The sequence below is a fragment of the Drosophila persimilis genome, unplaced genomic scaffold (genome assembly GCF_003286085.1).
Source record: "Drosophila persimilis strain 14011-0111.01,24,50 unplaced genomic scaffold, DperRS2 tig00000431-arrow-pilon, whole genome shotgun sequence".
In the NCBI taxonomy this organism is placed as follows: Eukaryota; Metazoa; Arthropoda; class Insecta; order Diptera; family Drosophilidae; genus Drosophila; species Drosophila persimilis.
In genome coordinates, this window is record NW_020825312.1 from 3,974,357 (window position 1) to 3,995,791 (window position 21,435).

The 21,435-nt window shown below is 46.8% G+C and overlaps 1 protein-coding gene across 1 annotated transcript; it reads left to right on the top strand.

Annotated features, from left to right (window-relative positions):
• Positions 1-4,823: 4,823 nt before the first annotated feature.
• On the top strand, positions 4,824-10,521 carry LOC6597176. The gene is made up of 5 exons (XM_026989619.1): positions 4,824-5,145; positions 6,144-6,675; positions 8,517-9,466; positions 9,520-9,914; positions 9,958-10,521. Exons 1-5 carry the CDS (start codon positions 4,845-4,847, stop codon positions 10,408-10,410), a joined length of 2,631 nt encoding a protein of 876 aa, XP_026845420.1. The 5' UTR covers positions 4,824-4,844; the 3' UTR covers positions 10,411-10,521.
• Positions 10,522-21,435: the final 10,914 nt, after the last annotated feature.

A 21,435-nucleotide genomic window follows, 5' to 3' on the forward strand; every position in this document is an offset into this window, starting at 1 on the left:
TCGGTCCTCTAAATACTGCTTAAAATCCTATAAGCTATGTGTCCATGTGTCAAAAATAACGATTCAATTAATTTAAATGGACCTAAGAAGTACAAAGATCCTACATTTGGTCAAATTCCACATTGGCTTGTGGATGGGTAAGTGAAAACTGGCCTAATGGGGTGTCTGTTCAATTATTATTCCAATATAATTGCAAGTTTTAAAGGAAATCTCTCCTTTTGATTCCTTTCAATGTTTAGTTCTGTGTCGGAAGTCCAACCAGAACGATCGTTATTATTACGTATGGTATATCCACCCCATAATCATACATATGAGATACGAACGACAAATCACGAGAGACTCTTTTGGTGTGTGTTTCTCGGCTCTCACGCTCGGAATTGGTTGTGCGATGGGAGACCGAGAGACCCTCTCTAGGCCCATGGGGCACTTCGGCGCTGACTTTGTTCTTCTCTCGATGCCAAACCCAAAACGTCACTCCAAAACTCCAAAGCCAACACTCAACCCGGTCCCGGTCCCGGTCCCGGTGCCTGTCCCGGTCCCTGTCCCGGTCGCGATCGCGATGTTGTTGAGCCTGAGATTCCGTTGAGTAGCCGTTGTCTGAGGAGCAGGCGGCACTGGGTGCTGGCACTGGCACCGGCCGCTCTGACAGCCGCCTGGCATATTCATTTTTATGGGCTCAAGAGCCGGGCCTCGCTCTGAGGAACAGCTGCATTCTTAGAAGTCAGACCCATGACCGCCCCTCTCCGGCACCAACAACATCATTTCTGTTGGTGCTAGTGTTGGTGTTGGTGTTGGTGTTGGTCGGTTCTCTCTTCCTAACTCTTGCGGTATTTTGTGGCTGATTGAAGAGTCGGACGGGTCTTCGTCGTCTCAATGTGTTGTCGGCCATCTCCTCTGCCTCTTGACCATTTCGTAAGGGCGTTGCAGAGAGGTTCTGATTACAAATTGAATTTTATTAGTTGCCTTTCGCGCTGCTGCTGCTGCTGATGCTGCTGCATTGATTTATGATTTTTCTACAAAAATTCAGTTTCGTTGGCAGCCCAACTAGAACTGCGGTTCGTAGGTTGTTTTTTAATTAAGTCCAAGTGTCAATATGATTTATGTTTCAGTCGCACACACACACACACACACACACACACACACACATATCTATAATTAAAAGAAATGAAAGAGATTGGAAATCATTTCTAGTCGCAGCTCTTCCCTGGCTTTCCCTTGGCTCTCAGGCCTCTCAGGCTCTTTGAGGCTCCTCTGTGGAGGCGGAGGCGAAGGCGAAGGCGGATGAGGACATTGCGTGCGATTGCATTACGAGTGAAATTTGCCAACTTTTACAAAAGATCTTGAGATATTGATAACCTTTTTGCCTAGGTTTTGGGTTGCTGTCTCCCGTCTGAACCACACCACCACCACCACCACCCGATGATGATGATGATGCTGACATCATCAGAGCCAAAGCCAAAGCCAAAGCGAAGCTGGCAATTTTATTGAATGCCATGGCATCGCATCGCATCCATTTGGGTTGGTTTTGATTACATAAATTTGGCGCCAACGTCGCCTCCGTCTCCAAAGCGATCGTGGGGCAAAAACCGATGCTGAGCGATGCACAGACGATGCACGGGCGATGCGATGCGGTTCCATTTGCATCTTCAAAGTCCAAAAGCTGTGGCTGGCTGGTGGCTGGTGGCTGGTTGGCTGGGTTGCTCTCGAAATGTGGGTCAGCGGTCGGTCTTCGATATGGGTGCGGCTCTGGACATCGCCATATGTAATTACAATAACTGCAACTGCAACTTCAACTGCAACATCCAATGCAAACAACAACGGAACGTACATACATATGTATCTGTGTCTGCATCTGCATCTGTATCTGTATCTGTGGCGGTGCTGTATATCAAAGTAAAATGTCTCGGAAACCTGTCGCTTTTAATTAAAGGCCCCGCAAAGCTCAGACTCTAAGTAACTTTTCATGTTTCAAGCTATGCGTACAATTTTAAGCGACAGCACCACCAACACTGCTCTGCCGCTCTGCTGCTCTGCTGCCCCATGCCCATGCCCCACCATCAGCCACACAAAAGCAAAGGCAAAAGCATTCAACATTCAACATCAAAATAGCTTTTGCATTTAGTCATAACTGCATTTAAAATGCTTCGACTGCCGTGTGTTATTGTTGCAAGTAAATATGGTAAATGTTTTTCGGGGTTTCAGTTGTCGTATGCAAAAAAAAAAAATCTGGGCTTGGGCTTGGGCTCTTGGGTCCGACCCACTTCTGTCATGTTGCACGATAAATACGCTGGAGATTTATTGTTTGCCACAGTGGCAGGCATAATTACAATTTATGCCCAAGGTGGTCTCCACACACACACACACACACACACACTCCTGCAGCAGCACCTTGTGCAATAGATCCCCTCAACCCCAACACTAACGCCAACCCCAACCCCAACCCGTGCCCCAACCCCTGCCACAACTCCAGCCCCAATTCCAGCCCCGACGCCATCTCGCATACGTACTTCAGTCGCGCTTTCAGCCAAGTTCAAAAGCATGTTTGAGGAAGCTGTCGCCAGAGACAAAGCCCCATACAAATTGCCAAAGGAAGCTGTCTCTCTCGCATGCTGTTTACCTGTTTACCTGTCTCGCAGTTGCCATTATTCTTGCCTGAATCGAAAGTGAACACCACCAAAACAATATCGCTGAAGCCTCCCCAAGCTATCGGCCAAGATCGAAGATAGCAATACCCTAAGAACAGAGTGGAGAGGCAGATACATATGTAGAATGTAATGGCAGTAGAACATTTTCCCCAAAGGTTCTATCTTTAACACAAGGAAATCACGACTTATTTGTGTCATAGAATATCTCAGACATTATCATTCCCAACTGTGTGATCTAGCTAAAGTTCCCCATTCCATTGGCATCCCATCAGGGCAGGCATTCCACATGTACATCAAAAGGCGAAACTTTCGCATTGGGGAGGCATAGGGGAGGAGGCACAGAGAGGCATTACATCATGTGACTCAAGTCGAGAGTCAGGTCGACTCTTTGAGCACTTTTGGTCTATTGTTGAGCACATAATTAAGCACCGCTTAGCTTATGTAATTAACGTCAGGCCAAATGGCAGGCAGCACCGAGAGCCAGGTCGAGAGTCTAATGAACCACCACCATCGCAACCACACCATACCACACCACACCACAACCGACTCCCGATCCCAGAGCCAGGCGATCCGCGAACAGCTGCGTGTGTGCTGTGCTGTGGCTGTGGCTGTGCTGATTTATATGCGACTTTTCGTGTTTATTTGTTTGTTGGCCCAGGCCAAATTGTGTTTTGTCACCGTCACCGTCACCGTCGCCTTTGACGGGCTTCGATCGCGCACTTAAACTTCATTTATGCTCAGAGGCTCTCTCTCTCTATGAGTGTACGGAGTGTACTCCAGTTTTTGACTCGGGGACCATGTGACATAAGTTGCCGGGTGTACGAGCATTGCCATGATATATGAATATGACAAAGCGACATGGACAACTTTATTGGCTCATGAAAAGCGCTGTCACTGCGCGCTGACTGACATAAATCACAGAGCATAAATAGGCACTCACTCAGCGCCCCAAGAGCCAACAGCCAACAGCCATGAGCCATGAGCCATGAGCCAAGAGCCAATCGCCTGCAGATCTCGCGCAGATCTCTCGCGCACAGAAGAAAAACAAAAACCGAAAGCCGAAACTCAAAACTCTGAAAATAAATCAAAAATCAATTTTCGTAAATTTGCGACCGACAAAAAGAACGGTAACACAGGCAAAAACCTCAGCAGAGACGTTGCCAATGTTAGCTGTCACTCGAAGCGAACATCATCTCTGGGACCAAAGACGATGATGTGATGTGGACTGCAGCAGGATGGTGTGCGGTGTGGGTCTTGGCCCAGTCCCTAACTAGCACGAAAATTTGCATATTAGAGAATAGATTTAGATTGTATTCGTACTCGTACCGAATCAATATCATACATGGAGTTCTTATCTGATTTTGTGGGAACTGTCAACCCAGCCGGACGTTTCACTTCATTCATTCGGCGGCACGTGGGGCACACAAAAGGGCTTATGGAAATTGGAGCAACAATTGGACATCGCACAATGTTCTATAAATAATAACTGAGTGCAGACTTTATTGACCAACACACACACACACACACACACCTCCCCCACCTTCCCTACCCACCCAACTCGTATGCATATCTGGAAGTGTGGAATCGAAGGCACGCCACGCCTGGACACGCTATTGCCCATAGACACAGACGACTGCGACTGCGAGTACGAGTCTCCTTTTTACGAGTATACCCTGTTATTCAGTCTCTTAGTTGCCTCAAGGGGAGACGGGACTGCATCTATTAATAGAATGTATCACAGAACGATCATCGTTTAAATGGGAATTCCTTCCTTGCCGTATCCCAACCCCCCAGCCGAACAATCTGCTAGAGTATCTACTAGTATGGCTTCTGGCACCAGCTGCCAAACAGCTACACTTTTTATTCTATTTTCACTTTTCTATGCTGTCGGTTTCCCTTTTCTCCATGCCGTGTGGCAGACCCAGAACCCTTTTAGCGTTTGGCCCCTAAGTACGGGTCGTCGTAGGTAAGTGTGCGCCCAACGCGCATGACCTCAACAATTTGGCTTCACTTGAAGCCAAGTGCAAACGCACATGCAAACACTTGGCCATGCCACGGCGTACAGCTCTTGTCGTATGGCCGGTCCGGTGGTCTGGTGGTCTGGTGGTCCTGTTGCGTGCCCCAGCAAAAGGTCTTGCCCGGGGAAAGGGACATGAGGCATACCGTGAGTGCTGTACTGACCCTTCACTTTAGCAGCAAATGTTTTGGGTCAGTGTTCAGTTGCGTGGAGTTCGTGACCAAAGGCGGGCGTACTTTTTTTTCACATTCATATTTAATAAATCTGCCATTGCCGCTCTATATATCGAGTATCTGTACAATCACCTAACGATACGGGATTCGGTCTTCGGTCTTCGATCAGCATGGAGCAGCAGCATTGAGAGCAGCAGCCCCACAGGAGTCATGGGCTGTGCCAGCAGCACTCCCATGGTTGCAACGGCCGGCAGCGAAATGCTGAAAGCCGCCACCCATGTCCGGGAGAAGGGCGAGGCCGTTGTGGAAGGTAGGCGTTGTGTGTCTCTGTCTCTGTGTGTGTGTGTGTGTGTGTGTGTGTGTTTGGTGCGGCCCTGTCTTTCCATGGGTTTGTTTTGGCTGGCAGATGACATTTACGAGTCCGTAATCGAAATGGCAACTGAAGTTCTTTGAAGGCAGCGCTCCCACCTGCAGAGTGGCCCGGGGCGTATACTTAATATTCACATAGAGGACAGGACATGGTGACTAGCAACGTGTGTGGCGATGATCGATGGAGTCCTTGAACCGTTACCGTTACCCTGTTACCGTGTGAATCAATATTATTTCCAGCCAGCCAATTAATTAATGGCAAAACGAATGGATTAGCCATTAAATCACAAAAAAATCCAAGATTCCTGTACGAAAAACTACACTGCGATAATCGAAAAATATTTCGAATAGCGAATCGTGTACGAAGGAAAGAGATCCGTAGAGATCCTCTTCAGGAATCGATTCATAGTACAAGGAAAGTTGCTGCAGAAATCTACCACTGGAACTGGGGGCATCCCCACTTTACTCCCACACTTAGGAAAAGATCCGTCAGAAAACCCTGATTTCAGTTCTCTTTCCTTCACGGACCTTTGGGTTTTCCCCCCAGTGTATCCTGCGCTCTTATTTCACATTATTATAATAACAAGCTACGTAATAAAGAGCAATTGGCCAGCAATGCGTGTCGCAGAGCCTTTCGGCCTGCTTAGTGGCTTACATTCGACGATTACTCGGTACCGACCATATTTATATGCCGCTCTATGCGGGTCTATGCGGGTATATTAAAAGCATATGAAGAAAAACGACCTGGTTGCGTGACCGCGGCGAGCCGAGCCCGAGCCCGTCAGCGAATTAGAGCAAAACATTGACTTAAAAATATTATATGTAGTACACACAAACAATATATGTGTGCATATATACTCGTACATATGTATGTATATTCTACCAGGAAATGGCAAATGAAAGTGTTCTCTGTATACCTCCTTTGTGTCCCCCTTTCAGATGCCACTCAGACGCTGACCACGGGCCTGGACACGGCCAAGGAGACGGTGGGCGCGGCCGTGGCGGGGATTACCAACGATCTGGGTAACGCCTTCAAGGAGGGCACCCACGCCCTGGACGAGGCCAAGCACAAGGTGATGGAGGGCCTGCACCTTGAGCAGCCCCAGCCCGCCCAGGAAGAGGAGGCGACGTCGGCGGCGGCGGATGCGGCGGCGGTGGAGTCTGGCGAGGTCATGGCCGAGGTGAGCTCATCCCGAGCCCCAACACCACAGCTGCAGGGAGATGCGGACAGCCTGAAGACCTCCACCCCGGAGCCAGAGATCGAGCGGGCGCTGGCCAACGATGAGGAGAGTCCACCCACGCCACAGCCATCGCTGGAGGAGCTGGCTCATCTGAGTGCCCAGGTGGAGTCGATTGCCGATGCCCAGCCTCCTCCTCTTCCGCCTTCTCATCCCCATCCTCCATCTGCTGTGGAAGAAGCGGCGCCTCCTGCTGCTCCAGTTGAGGCTCCTGCCCCCGCTGCGTCCGTGGAGTAAGTAAGCCTAGAGAGAGCACCTACCTGCCGCATCGCATAGCATACCACGTTGCCACGTATCTCCCCTACCCCCGTAGAGCCGTATAGCCGTAGAGCCACTGCACTCTGAAGTTTTCGCGTAGTACCCGTAACCGTACCGTTTTGCTTATGATTCGTAGTTCTCGTCGTAGTATCCCGATCTTCTAGTACTTATACCTTACATTACTATATATACGTATTATTATTATTATATCTTAACCAACATATTGCTCTCTTCTTTCTCCTCTCTTGACTTGTATGTAAATTGTAAATAAACTTATTTTATTTCTATGTACATATCATATACTCTGACTTTGTTTCCTTGCGATTGCGATTGCGATGGCGAACCCAAGCAAATCAAACAAACAAGAACCGCAACAGCAAAGTCTTGTACGTACTTAGTAGTGTGGTAATATCTAAATAATTCCTATCTAAATAATATATCCAATATCCAAACACTTCAATCGGTTATCGATTCGGCTAACCTCCGAATGTGAAATGCTCTTGCGAAACTTTGCCAGAGGATCCCTCAAAAGTGCACATCATAAAATAATGATGATATACTCGTAATGTATTGTCCGAAAATTGCATCCATTTTTACGCTTGAAATTTCACTAGAATTAAAAGAAAAATTAAATTCTAATAAATAAAAATAGGGTTTTATTTTTTAAAAATACCAAAGTAGGTTCCATATATCTTTAGGTCATACAATTCTTCCTCTCTAAGAATGAGAGAGGGTTCTACTCATTCAGGCCTATAGAAGGAAATAGAAATAGATAGACTGCAAGTTAGGGATGTTTCCTTCGCGCTAGATGTGCACCATTAAAAATGGTGGCATGTTCATCGGAGTGAAGCAAATCATAGACTATTAAGGCTAGAGCAACCACATTTGGTATCCACACTCCTGTTAGATCTCACTATTAAACGTATACTTCAAAATTTCGTTCCCCCCCTTTTTTTTAATTTTTTTAGTTTTATTTCAAATCAAAAATAATAATTAAACAATAAAAATCTAAAATAATAATTATGATAATAATTATTCAATAAAAATCAAGAATAATAATTATAATAATAATTATTCAATAAAAATCTAAAATAATAATTATGATAATAATTATTCAATAAAAATCAAGAATAATAATTATTCAATAAAAATCAAGAATAATAATTATAATAATAATTATTCAATAAAAATCAATAATAATAATTTTAATAATAATTATACAATAAACATCAAGAATAATTATTATGATAATAATTATTCAATAAAAATCAAGAATAATAATTATACAATAAACATCAAGAATAATTATTATGATAATAATTATACAATAAAAATCTAGAATAATAATTATAATAATAATTATTTAATAAAAATCTAAAATAATAATAATTCAATAAAAATCAAGAATAATAATTATAATAATAATGATTCAATAAAAATCAAGAATAATAATTATAACAATAATTATAAAATAAAAATCAAAAATAATAATAATTTTCTGTCGCTCTCGCACGCACTCTTTGTCGTGTCGTGCAATGTTAGCGCCGTCTGATGGAGGAGAGCCATTCTGACTAAGTATCGGGTATAAATGTAGAGTTGCGGTCGCCGGTCCCCCTCGCTTTATAATAGTTTTCAATGCGTTCCTGGTGATCCGATAAGTTTCGCAAGAGTTGACCGCAAACCAACATTCACAAATAACCTATACACCACATTTCCAACACCCCCACAAAAAGAACAAAAGAAGATGACATTGAAAACCCTTAACTAACACACGCCCACACATACTCAACCCCCTCCCCACTGAAACACCCACCAGAGGACGTTGGTTTCGGCGCAGGGCCGCGAAGCAGGAGCGAGAGCCACCCCGCCCAAACACCACCGAGTGGGAAAGGTTTGCGGATCAGCTGGCCAAAAGCAAGAAATTCAAGCCGTACGAGAGCTTTGCCCACAGCAAGATCCATTTCTCCGTGTACAAGGACCACACGAGCCTCCGGGACAAGCCCGGCCACACGGACGGACACTTTAGCGGCGGCAACTCGCTGTCCAGCACCTCCCAGTCGGATCTCTCCAGCGGCCACGTGACGCCGGCCATGAGCCGCAAGGGTCAGCGGGAGTTCGCCAAGTTCGTGGCCTCCGAGGGGCCGACGAGTGTGTCCAGGGCCAGTTCACGGATCTCCAATGCCGGCTCCAGCTCCAGGACCTTCGACTTCAATCCGACGCGTGATCGGATCAGTGTTTTTGAGGCCATGAGTGGAGGTCGCAGTCGCAGTCGCGTGGGCTCGGCCATCCAGCGGGCTCCTGCGGAGAGGATATCCCTCTGGAGTAAGCACGCTGCCGTGGCCGAGGAGGAGCCCCCAACGGCAGCACCTGGCAGGAGGATGAGCACGGGGATGAGCACCCAGAGCGTGCTGCGAACTCCCACGGAGTACACCAATCCCTATGGCATTCGTCGGGCAGTCCGACCAGTATCTCAAACGAGGAGCATCAGCAGAATGGAAAAGCAAACTTCCTCAGTGACACCCAGAAAACAGGGATCTAAAAGAAATCCTTCCCACGAACCTTCACACAGAGATGTGGCTGTGGCTTCCCGAATGCCAGTCCATGCAAAGGAAAGGAGGCATCCCAGCCAGGAGGAGGATACATCTCATATTCCACCCCCAATGGTGGAGCCACAAGCGAAGCAACTGAAGAACTTAAGAACGATCCAGATTCCCACACCTCTGGAGGAGATACCGACCGATCTCAGTCCAAGTCCCACTGAAGATGGTTCCTCAAATCGAACTCTTCCAGCGAACCAACAGCAAACCTCTCTACCTCAGACACACCACAGAAAAGATTTATCGCCAGAAGGCACCTCCACATCCGCTTCCACTGCCAAGATGCCGCCATCCTCCAATTGGAAGTCACCTTTCACCCCAAAGATGCGGACGTCTTCCACTCGGAAGATCCATTCACCCACCAATTTGAGAATGCGTTCACCTTCCACTTCTCGGATGCGTTCACCTTCCGCTCCGAGAATGCATTCACCTTCCGCTTTAAGAATGCATTCACCTTCCGCTCCGAAAATGCATTCACCTTCCGCCTCGAAAATGTACTTAGCTTCCTCTACAAGGACGCAATCACCATCCAATCAGGAAATGGAGTCACCATCAGATATGAGAATGGAGTCACCCTTAAATCCGAGGCTGCAGTCACCTTCCACACCTACCAGGCTGTCACCGTCCAACTTGAGAATGCAGTCACCTTCCACACGAAAGATGCAGTCGTCTCCTGCCGCCGCGATACCGGCGTCACCTTCTCCGTCTCGTGCATCGACGGCCAAGTCATCGGACAGCAGCCTGGACGTGGTTGTCCGGCCCATGAGCAAACTCAATACACCCAGCATGAAGTCCCTGACGCCCGACCAGGTTGTGATGGCGGAGTACGAAGATGCCGCCTTAGAGGCGGCCCTCGCGAGGCTAGAGCTCCTGCGTGGATCCACGACCACTCTCAACACCCTCCGATCCTGCAGCCCCGGGCGTCATACGTACACCGCCTCCCTGCTGAGTTCGAGGCGGACTTCCCCGTGGGTCATGCGCAAGGACTATGGGTTCTCCAAAGACAAGGAAAACAACAAGCCATCGACTGCAGTGGCTGCAAGTGCACCAAAGTCCATACAGCAGACACACGAAAGGTGCGACATTTGCTCGAATGAGTTTGTGTTGAATTGACAGATACATATTTCGAAGATGCAGAGATACACATTTTTTTTCTATATTTAAGCAGTTTTAGAACGATGTAGGGAATGATGTTTACAAAGTACAAGCTTTACTCTCAGAATAATTACCTGTTGTCTACTTATAAGTATGTGAAAATACTGCCATTATACATACATTATATATATATCCATATATACATATATATATATACATATATAATTGTTGCTAGCGAAGCAAGATATTAATAAAACTAACCATTTATTTTAAAGTTTCCTCTTTATTTGGCAACCAAATCATACGAGTAGTTAGGAATAGATTGTAATAAACATTTTATAAACAGTGTCATAAGATAACCTAATGGATCCAAATGATAATAACTAAATCCTCAATCCTCATTTATTGGTAGGCCAATGAAACTTTTCCTTTATGTTACTGCCACAATAAGTTTCTCCTCCATTTTGAAGTACAGAAAAAGATTGTAATATTTGACGACCAGCAATGAAACAATCTAATTTTTATAACGCCTCCAGCCCAACGACTCAAATGCCATACCAGAAATAAAGAAGTTTATAAAAAACATCGGCCTCGATGCGATTGCGAAACTGCAGTTTCGCAGACTGCAGTCAATCCGTTTAATTCCAGCCAATTCCCAGCGATAAATCCACTCTCCCCAAAGTCCCCAAAAATCGAAAATCGAAATCAAAATCCAAAATCTAGTGCAGGCTGGCGGCAGCGCCCCTACGATCCCTCGAGTCTGATTTCTGTTTGTCTAATTGATGACTTAATAACAAAATTGAAATGTTTATCTTGCCGTTCACTCAATTATTCTGCCACTTGAGAGGTTGCTGCTGCGGCTCAGATCGGAGCTCGGAGTCGGTTTTGTCGAGTCTTGGGTTCACTTTACGGCTACACGTTCCGTGATTCCATGATTCCATGATTCCATATGGCTTCCATGTCTACCCGTCCCGTCCGTGACTTAATGAACTATTAACAGCAATGATAGTAATTTGTTGTGGACTCCACCGCCGCCACAGCAGCACCAGCAGCCCCAGCAGCAGCAGCCCCAGCAGCAGCAGCCACAAATGAAATTGCTTTTAGGCAAAGCAACAACAGCAAAGAAAGAAAGCCAATCTTCGGATACACTTGCAGATTGCTTTTTACCCTCGATGCAAGTCCAAATAGTGGGTGGATAGTGGGCCAGGCAGTACGCTCTCTAGAAGGAACCATATGGATATATCCGAAAGGTCACCTTCAAGGCATGCAAATCATACAACCTTCTGCTAGGGTATAATCACAGCTAGAGAGCAACAACAACAAGTTGTCTTCATGGCACTTTTTGGCAAACAAATAGACAATTCAACAAAGCGACATGCAGACAAATGACTGCAGCGGAGAGCAACAAGCCGGGGCCGGGGCCGGGGCCGGCACTGGGACTGGGACTGGGACTAGCCTCGGCCAGAAGTCCGGACGGACAGACAGACAGACAGACAGATGGATATATACATACGTACGAGGCATATTTGCGGGGGTGTCTCTCTGTTCGGTTCCCTCTCGAGGCACCTGCAGTTGTGCAAATTGAGTTTTGGCTCTGACTCCGACTCCGACTTCGAGTTCGACTCTGGCTCGGGCATCTATTTTGGCACGATTTTCAAATTACGTACATTGACTCGCAAAATGTTTGGTTTATGCCGCAATTAATTTCGAAGCGGAAGAAGCAGTGCCCCCAAACCAAGTGAACACCTTCCCCCACCGATTACAGGGAGGAGGGGGGGAGAGGGCCCCCCCCCCTCAAAGTTGAAGGTCTTCTGCGGCCTGGCGTGACATTGAAAGTGAAAGAACAAGTTTTTATTTTGGTTTTTGTTTCTTTTTTTGTGTGTGTTGTTTGACGATTGTGTGTGTTTCGTTTTGCGGAGCTGGCATTTCTATTTTAATGACTTGTACATGGCATTCGTCGGTGCCAAGTGTCTGGGTGCCTGCCTGCCAGCCTGCCAGCCTGACGGTTCATTGAACGCTCGCTCAGAGAGCCGCCGCTCAGCCACGCACCGACCACCAACCACCAGCCACCAGCCACCAACCACCGACCACCGCTAATGATCTATGAAGTGTGAGTGTTTGTACTTTTACTTTCATTTATCACAAATCACAAATGGAGGCGGCATCTGCTGCTGCTGGCCCAGACACGAGGGAAATTAGCAATAGGCCAGAAATGCACTTGTCTACCCTTGAGGGGGCAGTGGGGAGGGGGGACGCATGCATCATCTCTCCACAGACGCATCCAAAATACAAAAGCTTCAGCAAAGATCGAATCATTATCCTAATCGATTCAAATTCCTATTTCTCATATATTTTTTCCCATTCGAATCGCTCGCAAGTGTATATCAATCTTCGGCCCCACGAAGAAAGCCTATCTTTCTTGTTAGCACTTCATTTTGCGGTTGCTGTTAGCTGGATTTTTGTGGTAAAACGTGCTTTTAATCAAATTTACATGTGCCAGCTATGTTTTGATCATACGCACTGTGGGCAGGCAGGCAGGCCGGCAGCCAGGCAGGCAGGGGCCACAGCAAGACAACAGCAAATTTTCTGTGTAAAATTGATTTATGCAATTGTTGTTCGGGGCAAGCAGCAACAGCAGCAGTTGATTTGTTTATATGCGGCAGCAGCGAGCATGGCAAATCAATAAGTTTATGCAACAGGCAGCAGCAGCAACAGGCAACAGGCAACAGCAACAGCAACATTGATGGTGCGATAAAATCAAAGAAAGCAGCACAAGAAGAGAAGACAATGCCTGCTATAATTTTAACAGGGCTTCCGCTACAGCAACAGCCAGAGCAACTGCATGCCACACTGCCACATTTTACAGTTTTCGACCAGTTTTAACAGAGCAGCTTTTAACAGAGAAAACGTGCCCCAATCGAATGTTCGTGGCTGATGCGCATGCGAATTTTCAATTAATGATTTTCCTCTTCGTTTTCATTTGAGTTAATGCTGCCACGCACTTGTTGCTGCCACCGAGACGGCGACTGCGACTGCTTCTGCTGCGGCTTGCTGGGAAAATGGCAATCATTTGTTAGCCAAACATTTCTACTTTTCGAACGCTTTCGTTTGGCCTTTTGGCAAACATTTTGCATAACCTGGGTCAAGACGGAAATGCAGGCGGAGGCCGGCCATTAATAATCTTCGGCTTTCGGCTCTCGGCTGCCTGCTGCCTGCTGGCCAGTGACGGTGACGGTGACTCTTCTTCGATGCGTCTGCGTCTACGTCTGCGCCTGCATCTGCGTTTGAGTCTCCAAAAGCCTTTTGTTTTAATGGCCAGTGGGCCCAAAACGTGCCCCAGCCACAAGCCACAAGCCACAGGCCGCAAGCCACAAGCAAAAGTCAGCCGCAAAGTCACAGTTAAAGTCGCAATCATTTTCGATACCCTTTTTCCATGAGAGGTTTGTAACATGCATCACCGAGCCCAGAAACCATTTGGCACGTATGTATGCTTCTATGCCATTTTTCTATAATTAAGGCATTGTTTTAATATCAAGAAAAGCTTTTTCTGAGAGCATCAATACCTCTGATCGTATAGGAAATATCCCATCTTTGAGGTTTTTATAAAAAAGCTTAGTTTAAAGTATTTTTATGGTAATAATTGGGCGTATTTAATTATTATTTCTTTATTACCCATTCCATAAGAGGATTAATTATTTGGTATTTATTTGCTCTATCTTTGGTATGTTTCAGGTGCATCTTCTGTTAAATTCCCGTAAAAGTAATCCTGTATGGGTATTCCAATTCAAGTCATTCCATTCTATCTGGCTTGCCCTTTTCATGGCTCTCAGAACTATCTGTAAGGGTGTGTTCAAGTCGTTATTCCACTTTCCTGCATCTTAAATCTTTTCTTTTATCTGACTTGCACCTTGGGCTTGGACTTGGGGCTGGGGCTGTGGTTGTTGCAGTGCCTGGGACCGGGTGTTGTCCGCTGTTCAGTAGCCTCCGCATAATCCAAATTAAATTGTCAAGAGAAATGACAATTCAATACACAAGATCTTGTTAAGCAAATATGAAAGAAAATACCAAAACAAAAAGCACTCTGTCATCCCAAGTCCGTCCGTGCTGCTGCTGTCCGGCACTCAAACAGAGACAAAGACAAGGTGAGAGAGAGACAGAGAGAGTGGAAGAAAGACAGGCATAAGTGAGAGTGAGAAAGGGGACCCGAAAAGTGTCAAATTAAACTGTCAGAGCGACTTTTAACCCATTTTCGTGGACCATTACATAAGCTACTTATCAGCTGATAACTAGAAACATCACTCTCCACCTCTTGAGCAGGGAAATGGAATGGAAATGGAAATGCGAGTGCGAGTGCGAGTGCGTAGGTGGTGGGATGTGGTGCGCGGTCAGGCGCATAAATCAGTCCGGACATGCAGCAGACAGCTCTCGAGCTCTCGGGCTCTCGAGCTCTCGAGCATTCGCTCATGCGTCAGCGAAACAAAAGACTTAGGCAACGAACTGCTGCCGCTCCAGACTCCCATATGTTGCAACAGAATGCGTCTCTTGTGCTGTGTGTTTGCGTCAACAGCTGTGACTGTCGCGTGTTGCATATTCTTAGCCATATGTGTCGCTGCCCCCAAAAACCCAACCCTACAGTCCCCCCCCCCCCCCCCCCAGGTGCCCTGCTGCAATCCCATGTGAACTGCGCTAATTCGTGACTACTTTGTTGTGCGACTGCTGAGGACCCTAATAGACAGACGGACAGACAGGCAGACAGCAGCTATAACGATCGTTTGAATGGTCTCCCCACGAATGCTGAATGCCCTATGCAGTCGCAGTCGCAGTCGCATTTGAATTTATGTTTCCCTCTTAAACAGAAAGAGAAACAGAACAAAGCTGGCATCCGTGATAGATCCCAGTGAATGAATGACCCAGCCAAGCCCTGGGACCTGGGACCTGGGACCAGGTACCTGGGGGCTGGGAGCTGCAAGCTGGCGCTTAGCCCTGTTTCCCTGGCGTGGTGTGAGTCATGTGGAAGGCGGGGGATCGTTTTCCTATATGTGGCACACTGGAGAGCAGGGGCAGAGCACGGCCCACGCCGCGGGCCCAAACACTTTACTTTTGTTTTCAAAAGAGTCGCGCAGTCCCAGTCGCAATTGCAGTTGCAGTTCCCCGTTCCAGTCCCAGTGCCAGTTTTAGTTCCAGTCCCAGATCAAAGAGACACACACATGCAACTGTTATTCTCTGGGCTGTTGCTGTTTCGATTTTCGATCTCGGGGTTTTTCTTCTTCAGCATTCGACAACGTTGTCGTCGTCGTCGTCGCCGTCGTCGCTGTCGATGTCGTTGTGGTTGTCGCTTTCGTAGTCACACAAAGATAGAAATCGCATGACACGATCTTGTAGCCCGAAACAGGCGCCAGTAACCCAGTTTTCAGGTTTCAGCCATCGGCAAAACAGCCAATACTACAGCAACAGCAACAACAACAACAAAACTACTCCGATGACTCCCTTTTGGCCCAAAGCCAAAGCCAAATGAAAATGAAACGTTTTGGGCATAAATAAATAATGACAACGGAGCGCCGCGCACTGCAGCGCCAACCCAAGCCAACCCAAGCCAAGCCAAGCCAAACCAAACCAAAAAGGCAACAACAAATGATCCCCCAGTCCTGTTATTGTATTTGCATTTGTTTTCGTTACCTCTGCCCCAAAAAGGGGTATCAACACTTTCTTGATGGGCTTTGGGGAGAGTCAGAGATGGTGGACGGCTGGACTGCCAGACTGCCAGATGAAATGGTTCTTTGAACGTCATTTGGTAAGATTAATGTGTTCTCTTGTGGTTTCTATGCGTCCCAATCAGCTATCTCAAACATTTTTAGCTTTCTAAAACAGAGTCAGAGTCATTTTAGTTTAATATATGGCTTAGTACATAATATTTTCTAGTTTATTTAAGCTTCTACTTGAAGGGTAAATCGGCTTCTGTGCAACCGATCAAACAAAACAAATTCCCTCTGCCCCCTATTTTTTGTTGTTGTTTGTTTGGTTTTTGTTGCTGCGGCATTTGGTTTGTTTTGTTGCAAGTTGTTTGTTGTTTGTTGTTTTTGGGGGCCCAGCCTAACAAGCAGCCAACGTCGACGTCTGCCCATTGTCTTTGCTTTTGTTTTGTGTGTGCTTTTTTCCCCCCATTTTCATGTGGCATTTTTCTAGATTTGCCAACAACCCAACCCACCCCCAGCGACATGCGCTGAACTCTGACCTCGCGCTCTCGATTGGGGGGAGGGCTCCGGCTCCCACTGCATTGCACCTACTACTCCTCCGGCAATGGCTGCACGGAGGAAGGAGGACGAGAGTGCATTGAACTTCAATGTCGAGCCGCGGGACCAGGCCCATAAATTGATTGATTCGCCATAGTACAATGGACGCCAGCCGATCCGCTCCGATCCGATCCAATCCAATCCGATCCAATCCGATCCATTGCTTTTTCCCTCCACTTCAATTCTAAGCAACAATTGTTGGCAGCAATTTCACTTTCGTTGGCAGTCCGTCACCCACGACATCGACGACATTGGCCGTTGTCCGAGTCGGGGGTCTGAGAAAGCGATTCACCCTACGCATCGTCGGGGCATCTATCGCATCGCGTCGCGTTGCATCGCGTCTCGTCTTGTGTCGTCTCCTTGGAACGGTAGCCGGGGCGACTAGGCTATAGCCATGGCCACAGTCCAGACCAGCGAGCATGCCAAAAATTGCATTTTCTACAACAAATCAAGGTGACTGGACATCAAGATAAAAACATAACAAACGATTTGACTAAGCCAAATGGTAATAGGCCCCGGCAACAACATCACCACCAATATCGGCAGAGGCAGGAGTGCTGGAGAGACCGAAAAGGAGACGGAGATGGAGCTGGAGCTGGGGCTGAGATCGTGGAGCCGTGGAGAGCTTGGAGCTCCACTGGAGCGATCATCGGGGGCCTCCGTAGACCGTTATTGTTATTGCTGGCAGTGCCTGGCTGGCTGGCTGGCTGGCTGGCTGGCTCCTGGCTCCAAATTTGGTGCGAAACTGCGTTGTCGCGGGCGCTTTTTTCCCCTTCGCGAACAGCGAACAGAAAACAGGCGCACAGTGGTTCCAGGGGTCCCAGGAATCAATTGGATTGGTTGTATTTTGGGAAAAAACAAACGCTGAAATCTCTGCTTTCTCGGTCCTTGATGTAGAATGGAATTCTACGCCGAGTGGAGGAGAGGGATGCCATGGATTTTGGAGTTCTTGGGCAACTCCTCGATTGACCTTCATAATTGAGTGCATGAACCCACTGTGGATGTCGTTGTCGTGCCTGTCGTCGTCGTCATATTGAAATTGAAAATAAGAATCGTATTTGGTAATTGCAATGAAAGCGAAAGGAGTGAAAACTTTTCTGTGGCTATTGCTATAGCCGTGGCCTGTGTTATTTTGGCCACTAAGATAGATCACCAAGGATAGCGGCTAAGCAGCGGTCACTTTCTATCAAGCAGTTCAATGACACGGCCCCAGAGTAGTACCGTAAGAAACCCTCTACCGCCTCCGCCTTCGCCACCGCCACCGCCACCGCCTTCTGTGGCCACCTCTGGGCTTGTGCCTGCGTGTTTGTGTGTGTGTGTGTGTGCCTCTGAAGTGGTCTCGAGCTTATGGCAACACTTATCGATGGCTAAGCCGAGAGTCGGGTCTAAGATCTGGCAAGTGCCTAAGCCATAAGCCACTAAATGGCAATAACAACCTCAAAATGCCAATGAAAACCTTTTGACATTTTTATCACGCACAGCTCAAGCCCCCACCTATAGCTCCATCTGAGGTCCAATCTACGCTGAGGCTCCAAGCTCAATCTCAGCCCCAGCCACATGCTAATTGACCTTGACATGCGGAAGATTTGAATGCGGCGACAACGTTTACGCTGCGCTCCTCTCTGGCCGATGCCCGATGCCCGATGCACTTCAAAACGAACTTGAATGCTGCCTGCTGCCTGCTGCCTGATGCTGCACTTGGCCTGGGTCTGGGGGTCTGGGGATACTGCGGGTCTGTCTGTCTCTGGGTCTCTTGGGTAAGTGGCAAGTGCTGCCTTGCGATGTGATGCGATGCGGTTGCAACATCACCCGACACACCGACAAAATGTGAATGCATGCACAGGCAGTGTTAATTGCAATTACAATTGCAGTGTGACCGAAGTGCGTGCAGTTCAATATGTTAAGTGTAATTTGGAAATAAATTACTGAAATTACGGGTTGAAATTACTTTTCCAGCGATTAAGTGATCAATGTTAGTGAAATGTGTTCGATTTATGCATGTAATTGTTTCCTGGGTTGCAGGGTGAGCGCGCGCTGCCACACAGCCGAAAGCCTTAGCCTTAGCCGAAAACCGAAAGGTACGAATTTTGGTAAAGATTGGCTGTTTACTCATTTGACCAGATATTGTACTAGGTAAAAGATACATACACATATGAGAGGTTTAAAAGGAGACTGGTCTTAAAAAAAAGCAGAGAAACTTCTAGAACTATCCTTCTCTCTGACCTTTCATCTCATCAATTCGGTACAGTTTCCATCTTCGTCTTTTTACACTTTCCGTCATGCGGTCACACATATTAAAATGGTGTCCAGAGCACCTGATTAAAAAAATTGATGAATGAATAAACAACGAAAGTGCAACACAAGTTGGAGCCCCATAAAAATGACACCAGACCCGGCCCGGGGCTCGACACTTCACCTTGGCGTTGTTCAAGTTGTTGCAATCATGGTGTCATGGTTGTGTTTGTGGTTGTTTCTGTTGCCGGTGCTGGTGCTGGTGGTGGTGCTGGTGCCGTGGCTGTGCCTTCTGGTTATTACTGTACAGTGTACACGCTTTCAGCTACAACTTTATTTTGTTCGCGGCGGCGCCTTAATGTGCCTTGTGCTATAAAATGAAATTTTACGCACTAAGTGCGGCATTTAACATAAAAGCAAGAGGAGAGAAAAACAGACAAAAAACAACAGCAAAAGCCAAGAGAAAAATGTATAATAAAAGTGAAACAGAAACTAAAATGACGCCAAGGTTGCTCCATAGGCACTGCCCACTTGCCACCTGCCACATGCCACTTGCCACTTGCCACTGAATTTCTCCTACCACTGGGGGGACACGGCCAACTCATTTGCAAAATGTGACATGTTGGCACTAAAATTGATAACTCTATTGCCCATTTTGGCCAGGAGCTGATGGAGGCACTGAAGCGGAGACTCTTGGCTGCTGGCTGCTGGCTGCTGGCCACTGGCAGACGGGCGATCGTCAATTGCTCACCTGATGATTGATTTTGCTGATTGCCAACGAGTTTTCGCATTTCGCATTTGCATTTCGCATCTCCTGCATATTTACCGCGGCCAATTATAATTAATTTCCATGCGTTGTCGCTCAGCCAGCTCAGCTCCAGGAGATCTCCAAGATGCCAACAGCTCTCACTCTCGGCCCCATCACAGAATCCGATGCATTTTGTCAACAGCAGCAGCAGCCTCGTGGAGAAACACCGAAAACGAAAGTCCACTGAAACACTGACTGACTGACTGGCCAACCGACACCGACACCGACTGACCGACTGTCAACTCTCTCACAAAGAAAAGGGGCTCTGCGGGCTCTCCAGAGGTACGGCTATACAGTAGTATGTGGGTAAAGTGGGCGATTAGCCCATTCATTACCTGTCATATTCAATTAGGATCGAGGAAATATTCAGGAACTCAGAGCCACTCAGGTACATACATAAGTGATAATCTCTGAGAGAGAAGATGCCTATGTACTCGTACCGATAATTCTATCATCACTCGGATGGGATGGGAGTTGGGATTAAAAAACAGGTTGCAGTTGAATGTCAGAGGCGTAGTGCCGCGGTTCCTTTCCCCCATGCATGAGAAGCCGTCTACACCGAATGAACATACCACAGACAAATGCAAAGGAGACAAAACTAGGGGTTTGATTTGGAGCCCTTTGATCTCACACATTTTATTACATTTTCCATGTTAAAACAATACCTGCTCGACATTTAACCCATTTGATTTTGCACTATTTGCCGGCTTTTCACGGCCCGAAACGCGGCCCGACAGCAGTACAAATGCGTTCATTCTAGTCTCTCATCCCTCTCCTCCCCATTGCCCCTCCCAAGCTCTCTCTTCAGCTACTTTTGTTAATTGATCGCTCATCTCCGCTGCTTGTCTTGTCTCTCTCCCCTACTGCAGAGGGGGATCAAAAGAGTGAGCTTGTGTCACCTGTTGGTGGGAGTAAGATGGAGAGGCCGGAGAGAGGGTTAAAGTAAGCGATGTGCATACATATGTATGTATGTAGGTGCAGCATATGCATCTTCGGTGCCATTCCACTCTCTCTTTCGAGCACCAAGAAACAAATACATACATATTAGCTCTCTCGCTCCGAAGCGAACCACGCGATTCAATTGATGTCGTACCTTCGCAGTCAATCATGTCCGAACATGTTTGTTACTATTGCCAGATCGTTAGAATTGCTAATAAACAAAAACAAAACAAATAGATGCGAAAATAAATACTTATTATTTAATTGCTTTAATTATTCAAAATAAGAAATGGAACTTTATCCGCTGCGAGTATTTGATTACAGCCAGAAATAATGTGTCTGTATCTACTATTTTAGTACATTTTTTCTATAAAACTATCCATTCAAATTAATCAAACCTAGTTTTTTTTATGGGTCAAAGTATAGCCTTGAATACGCCATTACCACCATTGATTTTCTTGTGTGGGAGAACTTGATTAAAGTTTTAAATGATTAAAAAAAGCTAGAAGCCCATTGTCCGCCCACCCTCTAACGACATTTATAGGAGCAATTTAAAGATCTACTCGTACTATGTTGGGTGTATGTAGGTGCTGAAACTCTATAAAATGTTTAGTCGGGGCTATATCGGCGTGACTGTGGCGGTCAACGGGTTAAGGCTGCACGCGGATGCACTGGGAGAACTTTCCATTTCATTGGAAAAGCATTTTGCAATCCCCGATGGAAATTGAAATGACTTAGACCTTGTCCGTCAGTGTTTACTTTAGCGGTGAATGT